Source organism: Dermatophagoides farinae, chromosome 6 (assembly GCF_024713945.1).
Source record: "Dermatophagoides farinae isolate YC_2012a chromosome 6, ASM2471394v1, whole genome shotgun sequence".
Classification (NCBI taxonomy): domain Eukaryota; kingdom Metazoa; phylum Arthropoda; class Arachnida; order Sarcoptiformes; family Pyroglyphidae; genus Dermatophagoides; species Dermatophagoides farinae.
The window spans coordinates 1,492,921-1,511,731 of NC_134682.1; the positions used below are offsets into that span (position 1 = coordinate 1,492,921).

An 18,811-nucleotide genomic window follows, 5' to 3' on the forward strand; every position below is an offset into this window, starting at 1 on the left:
TGGAAAATCCGTGGCATTTTTTTTCTAAGCGCCACACCTACTCATTTGCCCCCATTTGGTGATTATATTTTCCCTCCAAATAAAAAATGTCTATTTTATCACAAAAGTTTAAAAAACAATGGCGGGAATTAAAATTTTGAAATTTTTATTTTTGGAAAAAAAATCCTGTCACGTACTATATGAACGGAAGCGCTCTATTGTCCACGAAAAAAAACCAAAATAGAATTTTTTTGTTTTTATTTTTCAATTTTCAATTTTTTTTTGGCTTCTGTCAACATTGATGAAAATTTGAACGATTTAAATTCACAATTTGTACATTATCATGATTTTTCAACTTTGATTCCATTTTATAATTAAAGTAAAATTAATTTCGAAATTAACGATGAATAGTTATAATCCAGAAAATGCCTACCTTACACTGGTTTCGTTGGCCGAAGAATTTCGGACTCAAAAACCTCCCGATATACGAAATTGTGTACAATGTTTGACGGCCATCATCAATCTTCGTGTTCCTTATCCGGCAATCGAAGCTAAAACTCATCTACAAATTGGTTCACTACTATTGGAGCATTCGAATAATCTTGAATTGGCCAAAGTTCATCTTAAAAAAGCTGTAAGTTTGAGTAAAATTTGATTGTTTCATTCTAGCTAAAAATATTGACTCTAATCCAATTGTTGTAGTGGGGTCAAGCAGAAACTATAGCCAATTGTGAAGATATCATTTATGAATCGATATCATTACTTGCTCGTATCTATGAAAAAATGGTAACGAATATCTAGTGGAAGCATTCAATGGACTAATTCTATACTAACGATATTTTTCTACAGAATCATACATTAGGTGCCAAAGAAATTTTACTTAAAGGTGTCGAAAAATCTTGTCATTCAATCTATTGGCACATTAAATTATTATTTCAATTAGCGGTAAGTACACATTGATGATGATAAAATTTCATTGACATTAACAAAAACAACAACAACAACAACAACAAAAAATTTCAAATAGCAAATTCATGCCAATGATCAAGAATATAATGAAGCAGCGAATGTATTAAATATTGGTGCAGAATATGCAAATATCTCCGGTGCTCATTATACACGAATACTTTTTCTATTAAGTCGTGGAATGGTATTGATGATTGATAAACGTATCAATGAAGTGCATCCTGTTTTAAATCTTGCCGGTCAATTGGTTGAATCATGGCAAGGAAATGTTCATCTAAAAGAGGCATTAAAAGTATTCTTTTTAGTACTACAAGTATGTCATCATTTGAATGCAGGCCAAGTGAAAAGTGTACGGCCAAGTTTAAAACTATTACAACAAAGTATTCAGAATATAACGGCTACATCATTTCATCTTGATGACGGTAAATGTTTTCTTCTTTTTTTTTTTTTTTTTTTTTTTTTTTGGTTATTCAAAATTCATTCATTATTTAAATATTTTTTTTCATTTCATTTTTTTTTTCAATAATAATAACAACAGAATATATGAGCCTAAATTCGAACGATACTTTTATTTGGATGCCTAAAGAACATATGTGTGTTTTAGTATATTTGGTAACCGTATTACATTCAATGCAATCTGGTTATATGGAAAAAGCACAAAAATATACGGAAAAAGCATTGATGCAAATCGATAAATTACGAAGTATGTTGTAAATGATGATGATTTTCAAATTCAATGATTTTCTATAATGATACACATTCATATTCACAGGCGTCGGTAGTCATCAAATGTTGAATACATTTCAATTGATTCTATTGGAACATATAGCAATGTGTCGTTTAGTGATGGGCAACAGAACTTTGGCAATCAAAGAAGTAAAAAAAAATTTTTTTGTTTTGTTTTCCACTTATTCCAATAATTGGTTCGTTTGTCCCCAAATAGATTGTTCAAGCATTAAATATTTGTTATCGAGATACAAAATTAAAATTTCGACATAAACCATTGATACATTCATTATTGGGAATGTATGCAATGTCTATGAATATAACCGATTGTGCTGAAAGCCAATTACGACTTTCATTAACGGTATGTGTTTGAAATTTGTCAATCAATTAAAATTGATGCATTTTTTTCCCCAATTTCGTACATTTTCATCACCATCATTACAAAACAGCTACATGGTGCATCAAACGAAGCACGAATATTGACTAGCCTGAATTTGGCCATTGTTTATTTACGTAATAAACGTGAAAATGAATTGAATGAATTGTTGGTCAATCTGAATCCGGAATCACTTCATTCAAAGTTTGTGAAATGAATACGATTATTTTAATCCTTTTCGTTTTATTAATTTATATTTTTTCTGCTATAAAATTATCTCTCTCTTTTTCACACACACACACAAACATATAGCTCACAAAGTTTAAAAGCAGCCGCTTATTATGTTTTTGGTTTAAATTCATATTTTCAAGCTCGTTATAATGATGCCAAGTATGTATTTCATTTCATTTTTTTTCCATTTTATTTTGTTGTTTAATAAGATTAATGGTTTGGTAAAAAACAAAATCTCAATGAAACAAAAAAAAACTTTTTCTTCCACAAACAAATAGACGATACTTGCGTGAAACACTGAAAATGGCCAATGGTGAAGATTTGAATCGTTTGACATCATGTTCATTGGTTTTACTTGGACACATTTTCTATTCATTAGGAAATAGGTAAATTATTATATGAGATTAATTTGTCTGTTTTTTTTTCTTTCTTTTTTTGTTTTTGAAGAAAAAAACAAATTTAAAATTGACTTAATTTATGTTTATTTTTTATCTAACAAATAGCCGGGAAAGTTTAAACATGGTAACACCAGCCATGCAATTGGCTAGTAAAATACCAGATACACAGGTCCAATTATGGGCAACGGCTTTATTGAAAGATTTATATGATTCTGGTAGCGCTAAACAAGCCGAAGCAATACAGATGCATAATCAATTTTCACAAATTTTATTGAACGATCAATATCAAGCATTACATCTAAATGAACATGGATACATTAATGTAAGTCATCATTAAATGATGTGTGCGTGTGAGAAATAACTTATTATTATTATTATTTTTTTTTTCTTGCTCGCTAACAGTGGTATAGTGAACATTGACCATATTAACCACCGGATGTTGAATGTAAAATTCTTAAGAAATGAAACAACATTACAGAAAAAAAGACTATAAGATTCTGATATCATCCTCATTTTTCATTGGAAATTAACATTCAATCATTCATTCATTTTTTTTTTTTTTTTGTTGCAGAAAGTAATCGATAGAATCTTGTCAACAAAACATATAAAGCAAACAGAATAATGTGTTTGTGTGTAAATATTTAACCATTATTATAGACACTTGGATAAAAATAAATTTTCCTTCAAACTCTTTCAATTATTCGATTATTAATTTCCCGTAATAATGCAGCTGTTTATTTTTTTCATTCATCAAATTCAATTCCTATACATTCACCGTCATATCATCATCATCATCATCATCGTCATCATCATTCATTGGAACTATTTATAACGTCGTAATGAACAAGAATTTTTGAGAAACAAAAAAAAAAATTTTTAAGAATTTCATCACTTTTCTTTGTAACTTTGTCATTTTTAAAAAAAAAAAATCATCATCATCATCATGATAATTAATTCTTTTTTTTTCTTTTTTGATAATAAATAAAAACCGGAAATTAAATCTGATCATCACCGATCTTTAATGCTGTCCAGTGAATGACATTGAAAAATCTTTACTGGACCATTCCCCCTTTTTTTATTGCTATTTCTATCGTTATTATCAATCGATCATCATTCATTTATGATGTTTTACCAACAACAACAACAACAAAAAATAATGGATGCCATAGAAAGAAAAAGAAATGATGATTATTATACGCGATTAACCCAAAATGACTAATGATCATTTTGTTTTGTGTTTTTTTTTATTTGACTTTACTTTTGATGATGATGATGGAACCTTGTTTCTGGTTTTTATTGTCATTGTCATTGTTATTGTTGTTGTTGTTGTTGTTGCTATCGGCGTCAGAGTTTCGTTATATACAATTTTCTTGATTGAAAACAAAGATACGCGTGTTTGTTTCATGACAATGATGATGATGATGATGATGATGACGATGACAATGGTATATATTCATTTATAAATGAATTTTCTTCATTGTATGCATTTTTTATTTTATGATCTTGTTTGACAAATGATGATGATGATGATGGTGATGGTAATGGTGATGAACAAGAGATTGGTTTTTGTTTTCTTGTCATTTCATTCATCGGAATTTTTTTTTATGATTCTTGCATTCAATTTTTCTTTCCAAAATGACCGTTTTTTCGTTTGCAAAAAGGTTTGACCGATACAGTGTTTGTCTATAATGATTCTATGGTTGTTGTGTATTTGACTTTTTCTATTTCTATTCATCTCTCACATTTATTCACTCAATTTTCAACCAAAAACTAACGCGCATGATGATAAACATTGACATCTCGATCCTGGATCATCATCATTTAATATATGGGTGCTATAACTATGAATATACGGAAAAGTTTTTTTTTTAGGAGTCGGCTCCAATGGTTCCAGAAAAATAACGTGATATATGACCACTTCTACAGTAACAACAACAACAACAACAATGTCATATATCGTCAAATGATGGAAGCAGTTTTTTATTTTGGATCCTAGAACAAGAAGAAGTACCTAGAATCGTCTGAATGATGTGTGTGTGTGTGTATTATATATCTATCTATATATATTCTGGCTGGCTTCATCATCATCATTTGAGGGAAATTGAAAGAAAAAAATCCGACTTTTTTCCCATTTTCATAGGGAGCTGATTCTTTTTTTTCAAACAAACTTCAATCAGAATAAAATAGTATATGACTATCACTCATATTCACAAAAAGTTATTATTCTTTTTTTTTCTCTTCCCATTATTATAAAATGAGATGATGACTACTATGCCAAGATTCTTGTTTGTTACTCAATTGATAATACACACACAAAAACACACACAGACCCACAGATCAATGATTGAATGACTTGAAAAAGCTTTATATGAGCAAATTATGTGATGTCTGTGTGTGTGTGTGTGTGTATATAAATGTACCGGAAAAGAAAATCTGTTTTTCTCTCTCTCTTGTTCTCACTCGTAACCTCAAGTTCATCACATCACATTATTTCAATCATAATCACAATTAATGAATGATTCATATATTTCATATATGACTGAAATTTGATGATTAAAATTTTTGTTTTTTTATTCTGTGCGTGTATGTTTGTCTGTGTTTTTGTGCCATTTCAGGATTATTTAAATATACACACACACACATGTGACATACTAATTGATTTGATTGTTGAATTTATTCGTTCAAAAACATATTCATCATCATCACCATCATCATTTTTTTTCAACATCATCATTGCATTAGTCTCATGCTGATCTGAATCCAGAAACAAGGCAAAAAAAAATCCTTAAACACACACACCATTTACGACACCATCTCTCTGGTGGCCGATGATGATGTTAACGGTGTGATGGCCAACCAAAAAAACTGGCAAAATAATAACCATGGTTTTTTGAGATTAAGGTCGTCAATTCGAAAAATGGATCCATTTGATTTTCTTGAATCACACCATCAACATCATCATCATCGTCGTCACCATTATTATCATCATAATAATCATTGGCACAATTAGATTTATTCAATTGTATGAAAATAAAAAATGTCCATTCAATTTGCGACAATTGTCGTAACGATATCGGCCATCATCATCATCATTATCATCATCATCGTCATCATCAACCATAATATAACGACAACGATATTTTTATTGAAAATTTTTTTCCAATCAAATCATTTATCATTCATTTATCTGATTAATATTGATCATTATTATCAGAAAAAATTCTCTATATTATTAGTAGATTCTACTATTATTATTGAATCTATTTTTGTTACGACTATTTCAACACTACCATTATTATTATTATCGTCACAATCACAATCATCATCATCATGTCGACTTATCTTCTTTCGGTAACCGGTAAGTTTAAATTTTTTTTTTTCATTGTCATTTTCTTTTTTTTTACATTCGAATCGATCGATCGATTTTTTTTGAACTTGTTTTCTTGTGAAAAAAAAATGAGAAAACAAGAAAAAACAGAAATGTAAAAATAAAAAACAATCTCATTGTTTACACACACACACTCAACACACTCATATTCATTGTCATTTTCGAATGCGAACAAAAAAATAAAAAAATAAAAAAAGATTTATATTTTCAATTTGACATTTTAACTTATTTTTCCATCTTGCTTGACATATAAAAACAAATGACAATTTTCTTCTTATGTCATCATCAAACAATAACGATATACATAACCAATTCATTCATATGAATAATGACAATAATAATAATAATATATAATATGTCACACATTTGATATTGATTTCAAATGAAAATTTTTTTTTTGTCTTTTGATTTCATTTTTCTTTTTATTTTTATATTAATTTTCCCGACCAACAACCATCAATTTTCTTTCCTGGAAAACAATAACACCAAAAAAAAGTACGAAAAGCGAAACTTATCGGAAATGATGGTAAGTACAGAATTGTTTTCTTTTTTTCTTTTTTTTTAGTTTGCTCACTACGATCTCTCTTTATTTATCCAAAAATTGATTTTTGATTGATTTGAATAACAGAAAGACCCTGAATTTGAATCCAATTTAATGAATAAAATTTTTTTTCTCTTTCTTTTTTTTCATATTTGAAGCGGAATTCACAACGTATGTGGCCGTAAAACTTGAGAATGTAAAATCGACAACCGTTGCTGTCAAAGGATGTAATCCATGTTGGGAACAGGATTTTATTTTGTATGTATTCATGTCATAGCTAAATTATCTGATTGTGATCTGAATGTTTAGAATGTTATCATTCAATTTTTTTTCCAATGTTTAATGATTTGAAATTTTTTTATTTTTTTTTCTCGAAAAAAAAATCCATGATATACCTACACAGTGAAACAAATAGATTGGATACAAATCTAATAATCGAACTATGGAACAAAGGAATATTATGGGATAAAATTATCGGTTATATTTGCGTGCCTTTGAATGATGTTCCATTTTTAGAACAAGTATGTCATATGGTTTTTTATTTCTTCTTTCAATTCCAATTAATAAATCTTTCTATTTTTTTTTTCTCTCTCTCTCTGTTCCATATATAACCAATATAGGCTTCCGGTGGTCAATGGCAATCAATTGATGCAGATCTTCGTGTATATAATAATGAAGAAATTTTTGGTACATGTAATTCAACTGGAAATTTTCTTTTAATCGAATCACATTTTGAGCCTGTATATGGTAAACATTGATTTTGTTTTATTTGTTTGTACAATCGATAATTCCTAATTGATTAGCTAGATTGTCATCATCATCATCAAATAGATGTTTTTTTTGTGTCTAATACAATGATAATGAAATTTTTTTCATTTGTTTTTTGTTTTTTTTTTATAGAAACACAATTGGAAAATGTGAATGAATTCAATAGGAATCTCAATTATGTCAATATTGGACAATTGAAACAATCACCAATTGTTGGTGGACAAGTCGAACAAGTTTGTGCCTATAACATCGATAATGATTCACATTTTCATGGCCATCAACTTTATTGTGAGTTCCAATTTCTAGTTTTTTTCCATTTGAAAAGAAAATTTTTTTTGTTGTTGTCGTTGTTGTTATTTTGGATATTTCCTGTTCACATTTTGTTCCATGTGTGTAAACATAAATGTCAACAACAATAGCGACAACAACAACAACAACAAATTCTTTTCTATTTTGATGAAATAATTTTTTTTCTTTTATTCAATTGTGAATAATCATTGACAACAACAACAACAACAACAACAACAAAATTCTTTTTATTCATTTTATTGTTGTTATAGCCGGTCTTTCTGAAGACAGCGACTATACAAGTGATATTAGCTATCCAAATCAACAGAATCAATACGGATCATATCATCAAGCAAATTCGTCCTCATCACAATTTGAAACGATATCAAAAACTTTTAATAATAAACAAAATAGCAGCACTAGTCATCAAATGAATGATAATATCACAATGGCCAATTCTATTACGAATCATAATAGAATCATAGATGTAGAAGATCAATCAAATGTCATCGAACAACAACAGCAATATGGATGTGTTTCTCATACAACAAACGTTTTACGTGGTACTTATCAGCAGCAGCAGCAGCAACAGCAGCAACAACAACAACAATATATGGATAGTCCAAGTACTATACAAGAACGTACTACTATCCTTGAAAATGATGATGATGATGATGACAATGATAAAATTGATGATAAAGAAGATGAACATGATCCAAATTTTATTTTGCCATTGAATGATGATGATGATGATGATCAAATTGTTCCAGTTGTTCATCATCATTCATCGCGGCCAAAACGTGAATTACCATTTGGTGGTTGTACCGATATCGATGCTATACGAAGTCAATATCAGCAGAAAAAAATTTGTCAAAATATCAAAACTATTGTTGTGAATAATAATCGTCAGCCACAACTGCCGCCACAGCTGCCATCTAAACAAGAAGACGGATTAGGATTTGGATTTCAGGATTCACTCTATTATAATAGCCGTCCTCGTCGTGTTTTGCCTCAAATAAATGTCAATAATACAATCATCACCAATGTCAATAATACTAATAATAGTAGTGGAACCATTAATACAAGAAATAAAGAAGGGTAAGTTATATTATTCTCTTTTTTATCGAATAATCAATTGATTTGATTGAATTGAAAACAAAACAAAACAAAAAAATTTTCCTGATCCGAATTCCCATTTTTATTTTGTCATACACACTTTGTTGGTGAAAATGGAATGGCAAAAATAAAACAGACGTAAAATGCCACAAATACCAATGAGTAAAAGTCTACAATTTTCAAAACAAATCAATCTAACACAAGAACAAATATCAACTATACAGCAATATCATTTACAACAACAACAACAACAACAACAACAGCAACAGCAGCAAAATGAATTTCGAGATATGAATTTTCCATCTCAAAATCAACAACAACAACAGCAACAAATTTTTAAACAAGATAATCGACAACAGCCACCAATATTTCTACCAAATAGTAATAATAATAAAGTTACGAATCAATTATCACAACAGCCACAACAACAGCAGCAACAACAGAATATGTCAGGAAATAATAATTTAGATAGCCATCTACATCATTCTAATCATCAGCAACAATTTAATAATGAAACATTTTCACAAACAACGTTGGATCATGTTTTCGATCAACCAGATCCATCATCATATAGACTTAAACAACGACGGAAAGCCATACGTAAACCAAGTCTTGAGCGACAAGGTGCCTTAGAGCAAAATGATGAACATATTGCAGCTGAACAGAGAAGAAAAAGCGTTATTCAACAACAGAAGCAGATTCATCAAATACCGCAACAACAACAACAACAACAGAATAAAATGTTGATCCATGATTCAATGACAACAGCAACTACGCCTGTTATTGTCAACGGAAGCTTTATCGCTGCCTCGAATGCAAACAACAATTCTAGCCAAAATAATAACCAAACAAGTAATTTATTTCAACCGGTGATTGTTGTTCCATCTGTACCAAGTACAAATAAAAATAATAACAACAATCAGCAGCAGCAACAACAACAATCACCTATTCCTTCACAATCTATGTTAAATAATGATGTTATTATGACGGTAATGAATAATGATGTTCCAATATTAACTTTAGATTCGAATACAAAGACGATTATAAATAACAAAATTCTTTCTGAACAACAACAGCAACAACAACAACAACATGTTGGTAATGATCAAAAGATCACTAATGCATATCCGGTGATTGCCCTTGATCATCAAAATATTGGTTTCGAACAACAACAACAACAGCCACAACCAACATCGTCATCAGTAACAGCCGAATTTCCGCCATTATCGTTGTCACAACAACAACAACAACAATCTAATCATGCTAGTATGAAAAAAATAATTTCGCAAGACACCCTTTCCAGTGATATTGTTAATTGTGATGGTAATGGTGATTGGCAAAGTGAACAGGATTTCCTTGATAAACAATTTGAAGAGAATTGGTCTCGAAGACAAGCTCAATTTGAGATGATGGATTTAGATAATAATAACAAACAAGGTCAACATCATCAACAAACACCATTAGGTATTGTGGGTGGTGGTGATGGACAAATTACAAAAAATTCTTTTGAATCATCAAATCATCATCTTGTTACAGGAATGGTAGATAATTGGAATAGCAATGATCAACAGCAGCAGCTACAGCAACACCAACAGCGTGATCAAAATCATTCATTTATACATGATTCACCTTTTGTTAATAATTTTGATAATCAGCTCAAACAGAATAGTATTCAATCAGCCAATAAACAATTAGATGATTCTTCTATACAAGGACCAAAATTGGCAATAGCACCATCAATTGTCATTAGTAATAGTAGTAATGAATTAATCAATGCAACAAATGCCTTAAACAATGAAATGATTAAAAATACAGATCAATCCGATATGGCTGGTCCTTTTGCATCTCAATTGTCTGAATCTGAATTGAAAGAATTGGGCGAATTGAATGACAGTTGTGATAATAATAAAACATCAAACACATCAGTTGTCATAGCAAATGTTGATTCTAGTCCATTTGATGGCATTAAATCTATTGTCAATAGTAATGCTGATGTTGGTGGTATTGGTGTTGGCCAGCAGCAGCAGCAGCAGCAGCAGATGGTTGATGTTAATGGTGGTGGTTTGATCGATTTACATGGTTCAATCAAAACGGAAACATCTGCATCAAAAAGTGTTACATTCTCTGAAGAGGTTGGCAAAAAAAGTCCACCAAGAATGAATAGCATGTTTGATGGGCCATTAATTGTACCAACAAGTACTGAAGGAATGTCTAAAGCAAGAGCACGTTGGATAAATGCATTTAATAAGATTAGCTCTCATCTTAATGAGGTTTGTCATATATATTTGATTCATGTTTTTTTCCATTCTATTTACAATAATATATATGTATTTTAATTTAATTTAATAGGGCGATGGAAGACCAGAAGTTAGCGATATTTTCAAAAGTCTTGGCTTCAGAGTCGGGTAATATATTTTTGTTAAATATAGCTAGAATAACCTATGATTCGATTACTAATTTTTTTTCTTTGTTTTGCATCCGGTTTTTCTATTCCTTTGTGTGTGTGTGTGGGTATGTGGGTATGTTTTTATGTAGTGGTGATAATCCATTTTTCAGCGGAATCGATGCTATGCCTGATATACGACCACGCAAAAAATCTATTCCATTAGTCAGTGAATTGGTTTTAAAGGTATGTCGTGTTTGTTTGTTTTGAATTCCAATGAAAATCAAAAATAATCATATAATTTTTTTTTACGGAAATAAAAAAAACAAAAACAAACAGACAATGGCTGCCAATAAAAGGAATGCTGGCTTAACATCGGCCATCCCACGAGCATCATTGAATGATGAAGAATTGGTAAATTTAGAATTTTTTTGAAAACGTCATATGTTTTTAAACTTTTATTCTAATCTAATCGTTATTTTTGATTTTTATGATCTATTTTTTTTGTTTTGTTTTTTTTTTGTTTGTTCGCAAACCCATAGAAAACACATGTCTATAAGAAAACATTACAGGCATTGATTTATCCAATATCTAGTACTACGCCACATAATTTTCAACTTTGGACAGCCACAAGTCCGACATATTGTTATGAATGTGAGGGCTTATTATGGGGGATTGCACGTCAAGGTGTACGCTGTACAGAATGTGGTGTCAAATGTCATGAAAAATGTAAAGATTTACTTAATGCTGATTGTTTACAACGTATGTATTTCCGGTGTTTGTGTGTGTGTGTGCATATGTGTATAAATAATGAAAATTTTAATTGAAACAAAAAAAAAAACAAACAGGTGCCGCTGAAAAAAGTTCAAAACATGGTGCTGAAGACAAAGCAAATAACATCATAATGGCAATGAAAGAACGAATGAAAATTCGTGAACGTGAAAAGCCTGAAATATTTGAAATGATAAGGTTTTCATTTTCATTCCAATTCTATATTATTTTATTGCTTATTATTAGTGATTATTTCTATATTTAGAGATAGATGGATAAATAGATAGATAGATCGTTGTTTTTTGTTTGCTTTGAAAAAAAATCAAGTGAGCTTTATTTTTGATTTTTAAAAAAATTCAATTTTGATCACACAACAAATTGGTAAAAATGAAAGCAAAGTAAAGCGGATTTTGTTTTTTTGTCTCCTCACTACTATTGCGCTTTCGTGAACATTTTCGAACCCTTTTTTGAAAGAAAGTAGAGAAAAAAAACATATAGATAGATTATAAATAATTGTTTATTTTTATTTGAAAAATTTTCTTTTTCGAAACAAAAAAAAAACAAACAAACAAACAGGGATGTGTTCGGTGTGGATCAAAAAAGCCACTCTGGACATATGAAAGCCGTCAAACAAAGCGTTCTTGATGGCACATCAAAATGGTCAGCTAAAATTGCCATTACCGGTAGGTCCTCACACACACACACCATCGATCACCCTCCTCATCCTTTATATTTACATTATCCGATTCCTAAATGGTTTATAAGCCATTCCATTCTATAACAACAACAACAACATATGAATTTCGAATTAAAAATTCCTTACCATCGATTGATGATGATGATGATGATGATAAAATGATTCAATCAAATCACATTCACTAATTAAATTATTTTTGGCAAAAATAAAATAAAAAAAATTTTAAATGCACAATACCCAATTCACCAACATTGATTAACTGATAACGTGATGAATTGAATTGAAATGAAATTTCATTTTTTTGCACCAAAAAAAAAACAAACAAAAATTACGTCAGTTTGTGCTATATTTGATTCACTTTTGCTCACTATTTTTTTTTTATTATTTGTAGTTTTTCTGCCAATTCTTTTTTTTCTAGTCACTCTATAATCGCATTTTCTTATTTTTCATTATTTGCTAATGCTTTTTTGATTCATCATTATTAACTGACAAAACAAACAAACAAATTGTCTGATGTCATTTTTTTCCATTCTATTTTATCTTTTTTTTTTCATTCTCTTTTTTCCGATTCTTGAATTGAATAATAATAATAATGATGATGTTGATGATGATATATTAATAATTGATAAACAAAAAAATCCAATAACCTCTGCTACTACTGCTACTAACGAAAAAAAAAACAAAAAAAAAATACTAAACTTTTTAAAAACAAACTAAAAACTAAAAAAAAAAAATATCCAGAGACGTTTTTGCTGTTGAACCTGCATTACATATTGATGAAATGCAAAAAGCCGAACAGGTGATGCTTGATAGCAACTGGTCGGCTAAAATCACCATCACAGGCATGTATATATTATATATATTATGTAACCTAATGTCAATTCAAAATTTCATTCATTAATTTGAACACATTCATATATTATTACATTTTCTTTTCTTTCCTATCCATATAAATAATTACGATTCCGTTTCTTTAACTCTTTCAATAATTCATCCACTTCCATCCCAATAATGATATTTGAAAATATATATATTTTTTTTCTCTCTCTCACATTCATTCAATTCTTTCATTCATACAAAAATAGTGATTTGTGCACAAGGTTTAATAGCTAAAGATAAAAGCGGTACTAGTGATCCATATGTAACAACACAGGTTGGCAAAGTTAAAAAACGTACCCGTACAGTGCCACAAGATTTGAATCCTGTTTGGAATGAAAAATTCTATTTTGAATGCCATAATTCAAGTGATCGTATCAAGGTACGTGTATGGGATGAAGATAATGATTTGAAATCAAAACTTCGACAAAAATTAACACGAGAATCGGATGATTTTCTTGGCCAAACAATCATCGAAGTTCGTACGTTGAGCGGTGAAATGGATGTATGGTATAATCTTGAAAAACGTACTGATAAATCTGCCGTATCCGGTGCCATACGTCTGCATATTAGTGTTGAAATTAAAGGTGAAGAAAAAGTAGCACCATATCATGTACAATACACTTGCCTACATGAGGTTAGTTTTTGAAGGAAAAAAAATCTCATTTTTAATTTCAATGTGTTGCGATTGTCATAGAATCTCTTCCATTATTTGTGTGAGACCGTCCATAGTGGTTCCGTTAAACTTCCAGATTATAAAGGCGTAAGTAGAATTGAAAATGATTTTCTGTGAATATTTTCAATTTAAAAATTCATAATCATACACACAGGATGATGCATGGAAAGTTTATTTCGATAATCCGGCCCGTGAAGTTGTGGATGAATTTGCTATGCGTTATGGAATTGAATCAATCTATCAAGCGATGACGTAATTTGCATATTAACATTATTATTATTGTTGTTTTTTTCACATCTAATCATTTTTTTTCAATTATCATCATTAGACATTTTCATTGTTTATCAACCAAATATCTTTGTCAAGGTGTACCAGCGGTTATGAGTACACTATTGGCCAATATCAATGCCTATTATGCCCACACATCAGCATCGTCCAATGTGTCGGCTAGTGATCGTTTTGCTGCTTCCAATTTTGGAGTAATTTATTGATGATTGATTTTTGAATATATCGATTTCATGTTTTGTTTTTGTTTTTTTTATTTACAGAAAGAAAAATTCATCAAACTATTAGATCAATTGCATAATTCATTACGAATTGATTTATCAATGTATAGAGTGAGTATATTATTGATGAACATTTATGATGAATGATCAATGGAATTTTTTTGACTATAATAAAACAGAATAATTTTCCTGCATCATCACCTGAACGTTTACAAGATTTAAAATCTACTGTCGATCTATTAACAAGTATAACATTTTTCCGTATGAAAGTACAAGAATTATCTAGTCCACCACGTGCTAGTCAAGTGGTTAAAGATTGTGCCAAAGCATGCCTTCGATCAACGTATCAATTTTTATTTGAAAATTGTACCAATCTTTATGGTACTGAATTTCAAAGTGAACCATCCGATAAAAAACAAGAAAATCCACAAGATGATGCTGGACCTAGTTTACATAATCTTGATTTTTGGCATAAATTAGTTGCATTAATGGTATCGGTTATTGAAGAAGATAAAAATAGCTATTCACCTGTATTGAATCAGTATGTATTTATTTTATTTTTTTTTTGTTAAAATTCATTAAACTATTATATCATCATTATTATCATTATATCAATAGATTTCCACAAGAATTCAATATTGGACATTTAAGCGCTGCATCAATGTGGACATTTTTCTCTAGTGATATGAAATTTGCATTAGAAGAACATGAACAACATCGTCTTTGTTTAAGTTCAGCATATATGAATTTACATTTTAAATGTAAATGGTTTTACAATACTTATTGTCGTGATATACCACAATTCAAAGATGTTGTACCCGGTTATCCAGCGTATGTATTTGTTTTACAATGAAAATATTTTTATTATTTTGAATTTAATTTTTCAATTTTTCACTTTTACACAATACACAGTTGGTTTGAACCATTCGTTATGCAATGGTTAAATGAAAATGATGATGTTTCATTGGAATATGTGAATGGTGCATATATGCGTGATAAAAAAGATGGTGTATGTATAATTTATATTGTTTTATATTCAACATTATTACATTGATTATTTTATTATTTCATTTCAGTTTCAACATAGTTCTGAACATTCATTATTCTCAAATTCTGTTGTCGATGTTTTTACACAATTGACACAATGTTTTGATGTTATACAAAAATTAGAATGTCCTGATCCAGAAATAGTAAAACGTTATATGAAACGTTTTGCAAAAACAATTGTCAAAGTTTTAACTGCCTATGTTAATATTGTCAAAAGAGATTTTGCAAATAATAATTGTAAAAATGAAAAAATTGTAAGTAATTTTTTTTGTTGTTTTTGTTAACTTGTTGTTACATAACTAGCTAATTATAAACGTTATAATTATTCCAATACAGGCTTGTGTTCTAATGAACAATATTCAACAGCTACGTGTTCAATTGGAAAAAATGTTTGAATCAATGGGTGGTGAAAAATTGGAAACAGATGCAGCCGATATATTGAAAGATCTTCAAGTTACATTGAATAGTAATCTAGATGAATTGAGTGCAATATTTGGTAAAAGTTTAGAGCCAACAATCAAAAAAAGTGTTGCCGAATTAGGACAGCTATTGTGTCAAGTGAAAGGTAATTCTGGCAGTTCTGCACAACAATTACAAACATTGAAAAGTAGTCCTGAAGTGGCCGCAGATGCTGATCTTATATTACATCCACTTATGGATCTTTTGGATGGAAAATTATCACAATTTGCACAAACATGTGAAAAAACTGTATTCAAACGTTTATTGAAAGAATTATGGAAATTAGTAATGAATACATTAGAAAAAACGATTGTATTACCGCCAATGAATGAAAAGAATATTATTCTTCAAAGTTTACCTAATGCTAAAATTGAAGATGTTGGCCGTTTATTCAAGAATAATCTATCAGCAAATCGATTGACAAATCTTGGTGTTATTGAGGTATTTATTTATTTATTTATTTTTATGTGAAAATTTTTTATAAATGAAAAATTCTGAATCAATCAATCAATTATTAATTAATTAATATTTTAAAGTCATTACAGTTTGAAAAGAATCTAAATCCACGACAATGTGCAGTGTTGGATGTTTCATTGGAAACAATGAAACAATTTTTTCATGCCAATGGTAATGGTTTGAAGAAAACATTTTTGGATAAAAGTCCAGATCTACAATCATTACGTAATGCCTTATCAATGTATACACAAACAACTGATACTTTGATTAAAAAATTTGTCACCACTCAAACTAAACAAGATTTACCTACACAAGAAGATGGACCAGTTGGTGAGATATCCATACAGGTTGATTTGTTTACACATCCAAATTCTGGTGAACACAAAGTTACGGTTAAAAGTGAGTATTTTTTTCTGAAATTTCTATTTGACAACTAATCAATTAAATTTAGTCGTTGCATGTAATGAACTTAAATGGCCAAATACAACAATGTTTAAACCATTTGTCGAAGTCAATATGATTGGACCACATTTAAGTGATAAGAAACGAAAATTTGCCACCAAATCAAAACACAATAATTGGTCACCAAAATTTAATGAAACATTCTATTTGTAAGTTTTGTTGTTGTTAGTGACTAATTTTTTTTTCTAAATTTTTAAAATTTCTTCCTTGTTCTATTATGTTGATGATTATATCCAGCATTATCGGCAATGAAGATGAACCAACTTCATTCGAACTTCATATAGCTGTAAAAGATTATTGTTTTGCACGTGAAGATCGTCTAGTTGGTGTTTGTATTCTACAATTAGCCGATATTGCCGAACAAGGTAATTGTAATTGTTGGCTACCATTAGGTCGTCGTGTTCATATGGATGAAACTGGTTGGACTATTTTACGTATATTATCACAACGAAATACAGATGAAGTGGCCAGAGAATTTGTTAAACTTAAATCCGATGTTCGTAATGATGAATTAGCAGCTAATCAAGCTACTACCGGTAATGCTACATCAACTGGTACAGTGGTCAATGTTAATCAATCACCACAAACAGCAATAGCACCTAATTCAGCCATTGTTTCATGATAAGCAATACAACCCATTATTTTTTTGTATGTGTGTTTGTGTTTGTATACCTATTATATACCCTGTATTTTTTCTCACACATACACATATATGGAGAGAAAACAATTATCATTCTGTGTCATATCGTTGATTTTTAATTTTTTTTCTCTCATTTTTTTTTTTTGCTATTCATATTTTATTTCAAAATAATTTAATTGATTGTTTATTTGCACACACACACACACAACCACCCACCCACCCCCATACACTTCTGTGGTGAGTGCCAATAATATTTTTTTCATCTCTTTGATGATGATGAAATTGATTTTTTTTTTTTTTTGAATCACATCACTTTAAGCCAAAAAAAAAAAACATCAACCCACACACACATCAAATGCCCATGCCAGCCATATTTTTCTACATTGAAATTTTCAATTGTGATTTGCATCAATGGTAATTCTAGTTTTTTGTATACACATTGACACATTGACTACCAAAATCCACTAAAAATCTGTTTGTTTGTTGATTCATTTTTTTTTCATATCATCATCATCATCATTATGATTCCTATAATAATCATTGATAACAAACGGAAAAAACACACACACACACACACACTGAGTGTAAATTTTATTTCATTTTATCCATTTTTTTGTTTGTTTGTTTGTTTTTTTCTTCATGTTTGTTTGTCTATTGTTATCATGTAAATTTTTCGGACTATTATAAAAAAAAATGATGACTATTTTTATATGCCACCCAAGAAATAAAAAACAAGAGTGCACTTAATTTGAAATGAATAAAAAAAAATGAAAATTTATCCAAATTATCTATTTACTTATATATTATCATTAAAAATGGTAAAATAAAGATTGATTTGTTTTTTTTTTACCATCAAATAAAAGTTGGCAACACCGTTGTTCATTCGAATTTGAAATTGAAAGCACTATGAGAGTGTTTGTTCAGGTGGATCACAATAGCCGATCTAGATATAAACACGTGATTCGTTTGTTTTATTTGTATAATTTTTTTTTTTGCAATTTCAATTTTTACATTAGTTTTTTTTGTGTGTGTGTGTGAAGATCATCAGTTTTTTTTATCGA

General features: G+C 29.6%; 2 protein-coding genes across 3 annotated transcripts; both read left to right on the forward strand.

Annotated features, from left to right (window-relative positions):
* The first annotated feature begins 201 nt into the window (after positions 1–201).
* On the forward strand, positions 202–3,684 carry Mau2 (Mau2 sister chromatid cohesion factor). The gene is made up of 13 exons (XM_047056948.2): positions 202–613; positions 682–765; positions 829–924; positions 1,007–1,367; positions 1,484–1,648; positions 1,718–1,821; positions 1,889–2,032; positions 2,121–2,251; positions 2,360–2,437; positions 2,557–2,664; positions 2,782–2,998; positions 3,079–3,121; positions 3,248–3,684. The coding sequence occupies exons 1-12, from the start codon at positions 383–385 to the stop codon at positions 3,094–3,096; spliced, it is 1,737 nt and encodes a 578-aa protein (XP_046912904.1). The 5' UTR covers positions 202–382; the 3' UTR covers positions 3,097–3,121; positions 3,248–3,684.
* A 1,391-nt stretch (positions 3,685–5,075) lies between these two features.
* On the forward strand, positions 5,076–18,537 carry LOC124493838 (protein unc-13 homolog B-like). 2 transcript variants are annotated; one of them, XM_075731740.1, is made up of 27 exons: positions 5,076–6,034; positions 6,561–6,590; positions 6,764–6,863; positions 7,009–7,126; positions 7,226–7,352; positions 7,506–7,661; positions 7,934–8,759; positions 8,914–11,047; positions 11,127–11,182; positions 11,313–11,406; positions 11,500–11,574; positions 11,703–11,922; positions 12,009–12,129; positions 12,508–12,614; positions 13,714–14,141; positions 14,202–14,267; positions 14,335–14,432; positions 14,509–14,659; positions 14,729–14,797; positions 14,866–15,227; positions 15,305–15,517; positions 15,599–15,695; positions 15,763–15,987; positions 16,070–16,633; positions 16,729–17,047; positions 17,100–17,259; positions 17,348–18,537. In XM_075731740.1, exons 1-27 carry the CDS (start codon positions 6,007–6,009, stop codon positions 17,730–17,732), a joined length of 7,329 nt encoding a protein of 2,442 aa, XP_075587855.1. In that variant the 5' UTR covers positions 5,076–6,006; the 3' UTR covers positions 17,733–18,537. The 2 variants fall into 2 exon arrangements, with proteins under 2 accessions (XP_075587855.1, XP_075587856.1); XM_075731741.1 differs by lacking the exon at positions 12,508–12,614 and adding an exon at positions 13,370–13,470.
* The last annotated feature ends 274 nt before the right edge of the window (positions 18,538–18,811 follow it).

What these genes read in the sequence shown, in the direction of transcription:
- LOC124493838 (XM_075731740.1), top strand. Translation starts at nt 6,007, where the DNA reads ATGTCGACTTATCTTCTTTCGGTAACCG. An exon ending in AATACAAGAAATAAAGAAGG is followed by an intron (nt 8,760 to 8,913) that starts GTAAGTTATATT and finishes AAAATAAAACAG; the next exon opens with ACGTAAAATGCCACAAATAC. An exon ending in TAATGCTGATTGTTTACAAC is followed by an intron (nt 11,923 to 12,008) that starts GTATGTATTTCC and finishes AAAAACAAACAG; the next exon opens with GTGCCGCTGAAAAAAGTTCA.
- Mau2 (XM_047056948.2), top strand. Translation starts at nt 383, where the DNA reads ATGAATAGTTATAATCCAGAAAATGCCTACCTTACACTGGTTTCGTTG. An exon ending in CTCGTATCTATGAAAAAATG is followed by an intron (nt 766 to 828) that starts GTAACGAATATC and finishes ATTTTTCTACAG; the next exon opens with AATCATACATTAGGTGCCAA. An exon ending in GCAAATCGATAAATTACGAA is followed by an intron (nt 1,649 to 1,717) that starts GTATGTTGTAAA and finishes TCATATTCACAG; the next exon opens with GCGTCGGTAGTCATCAAATG.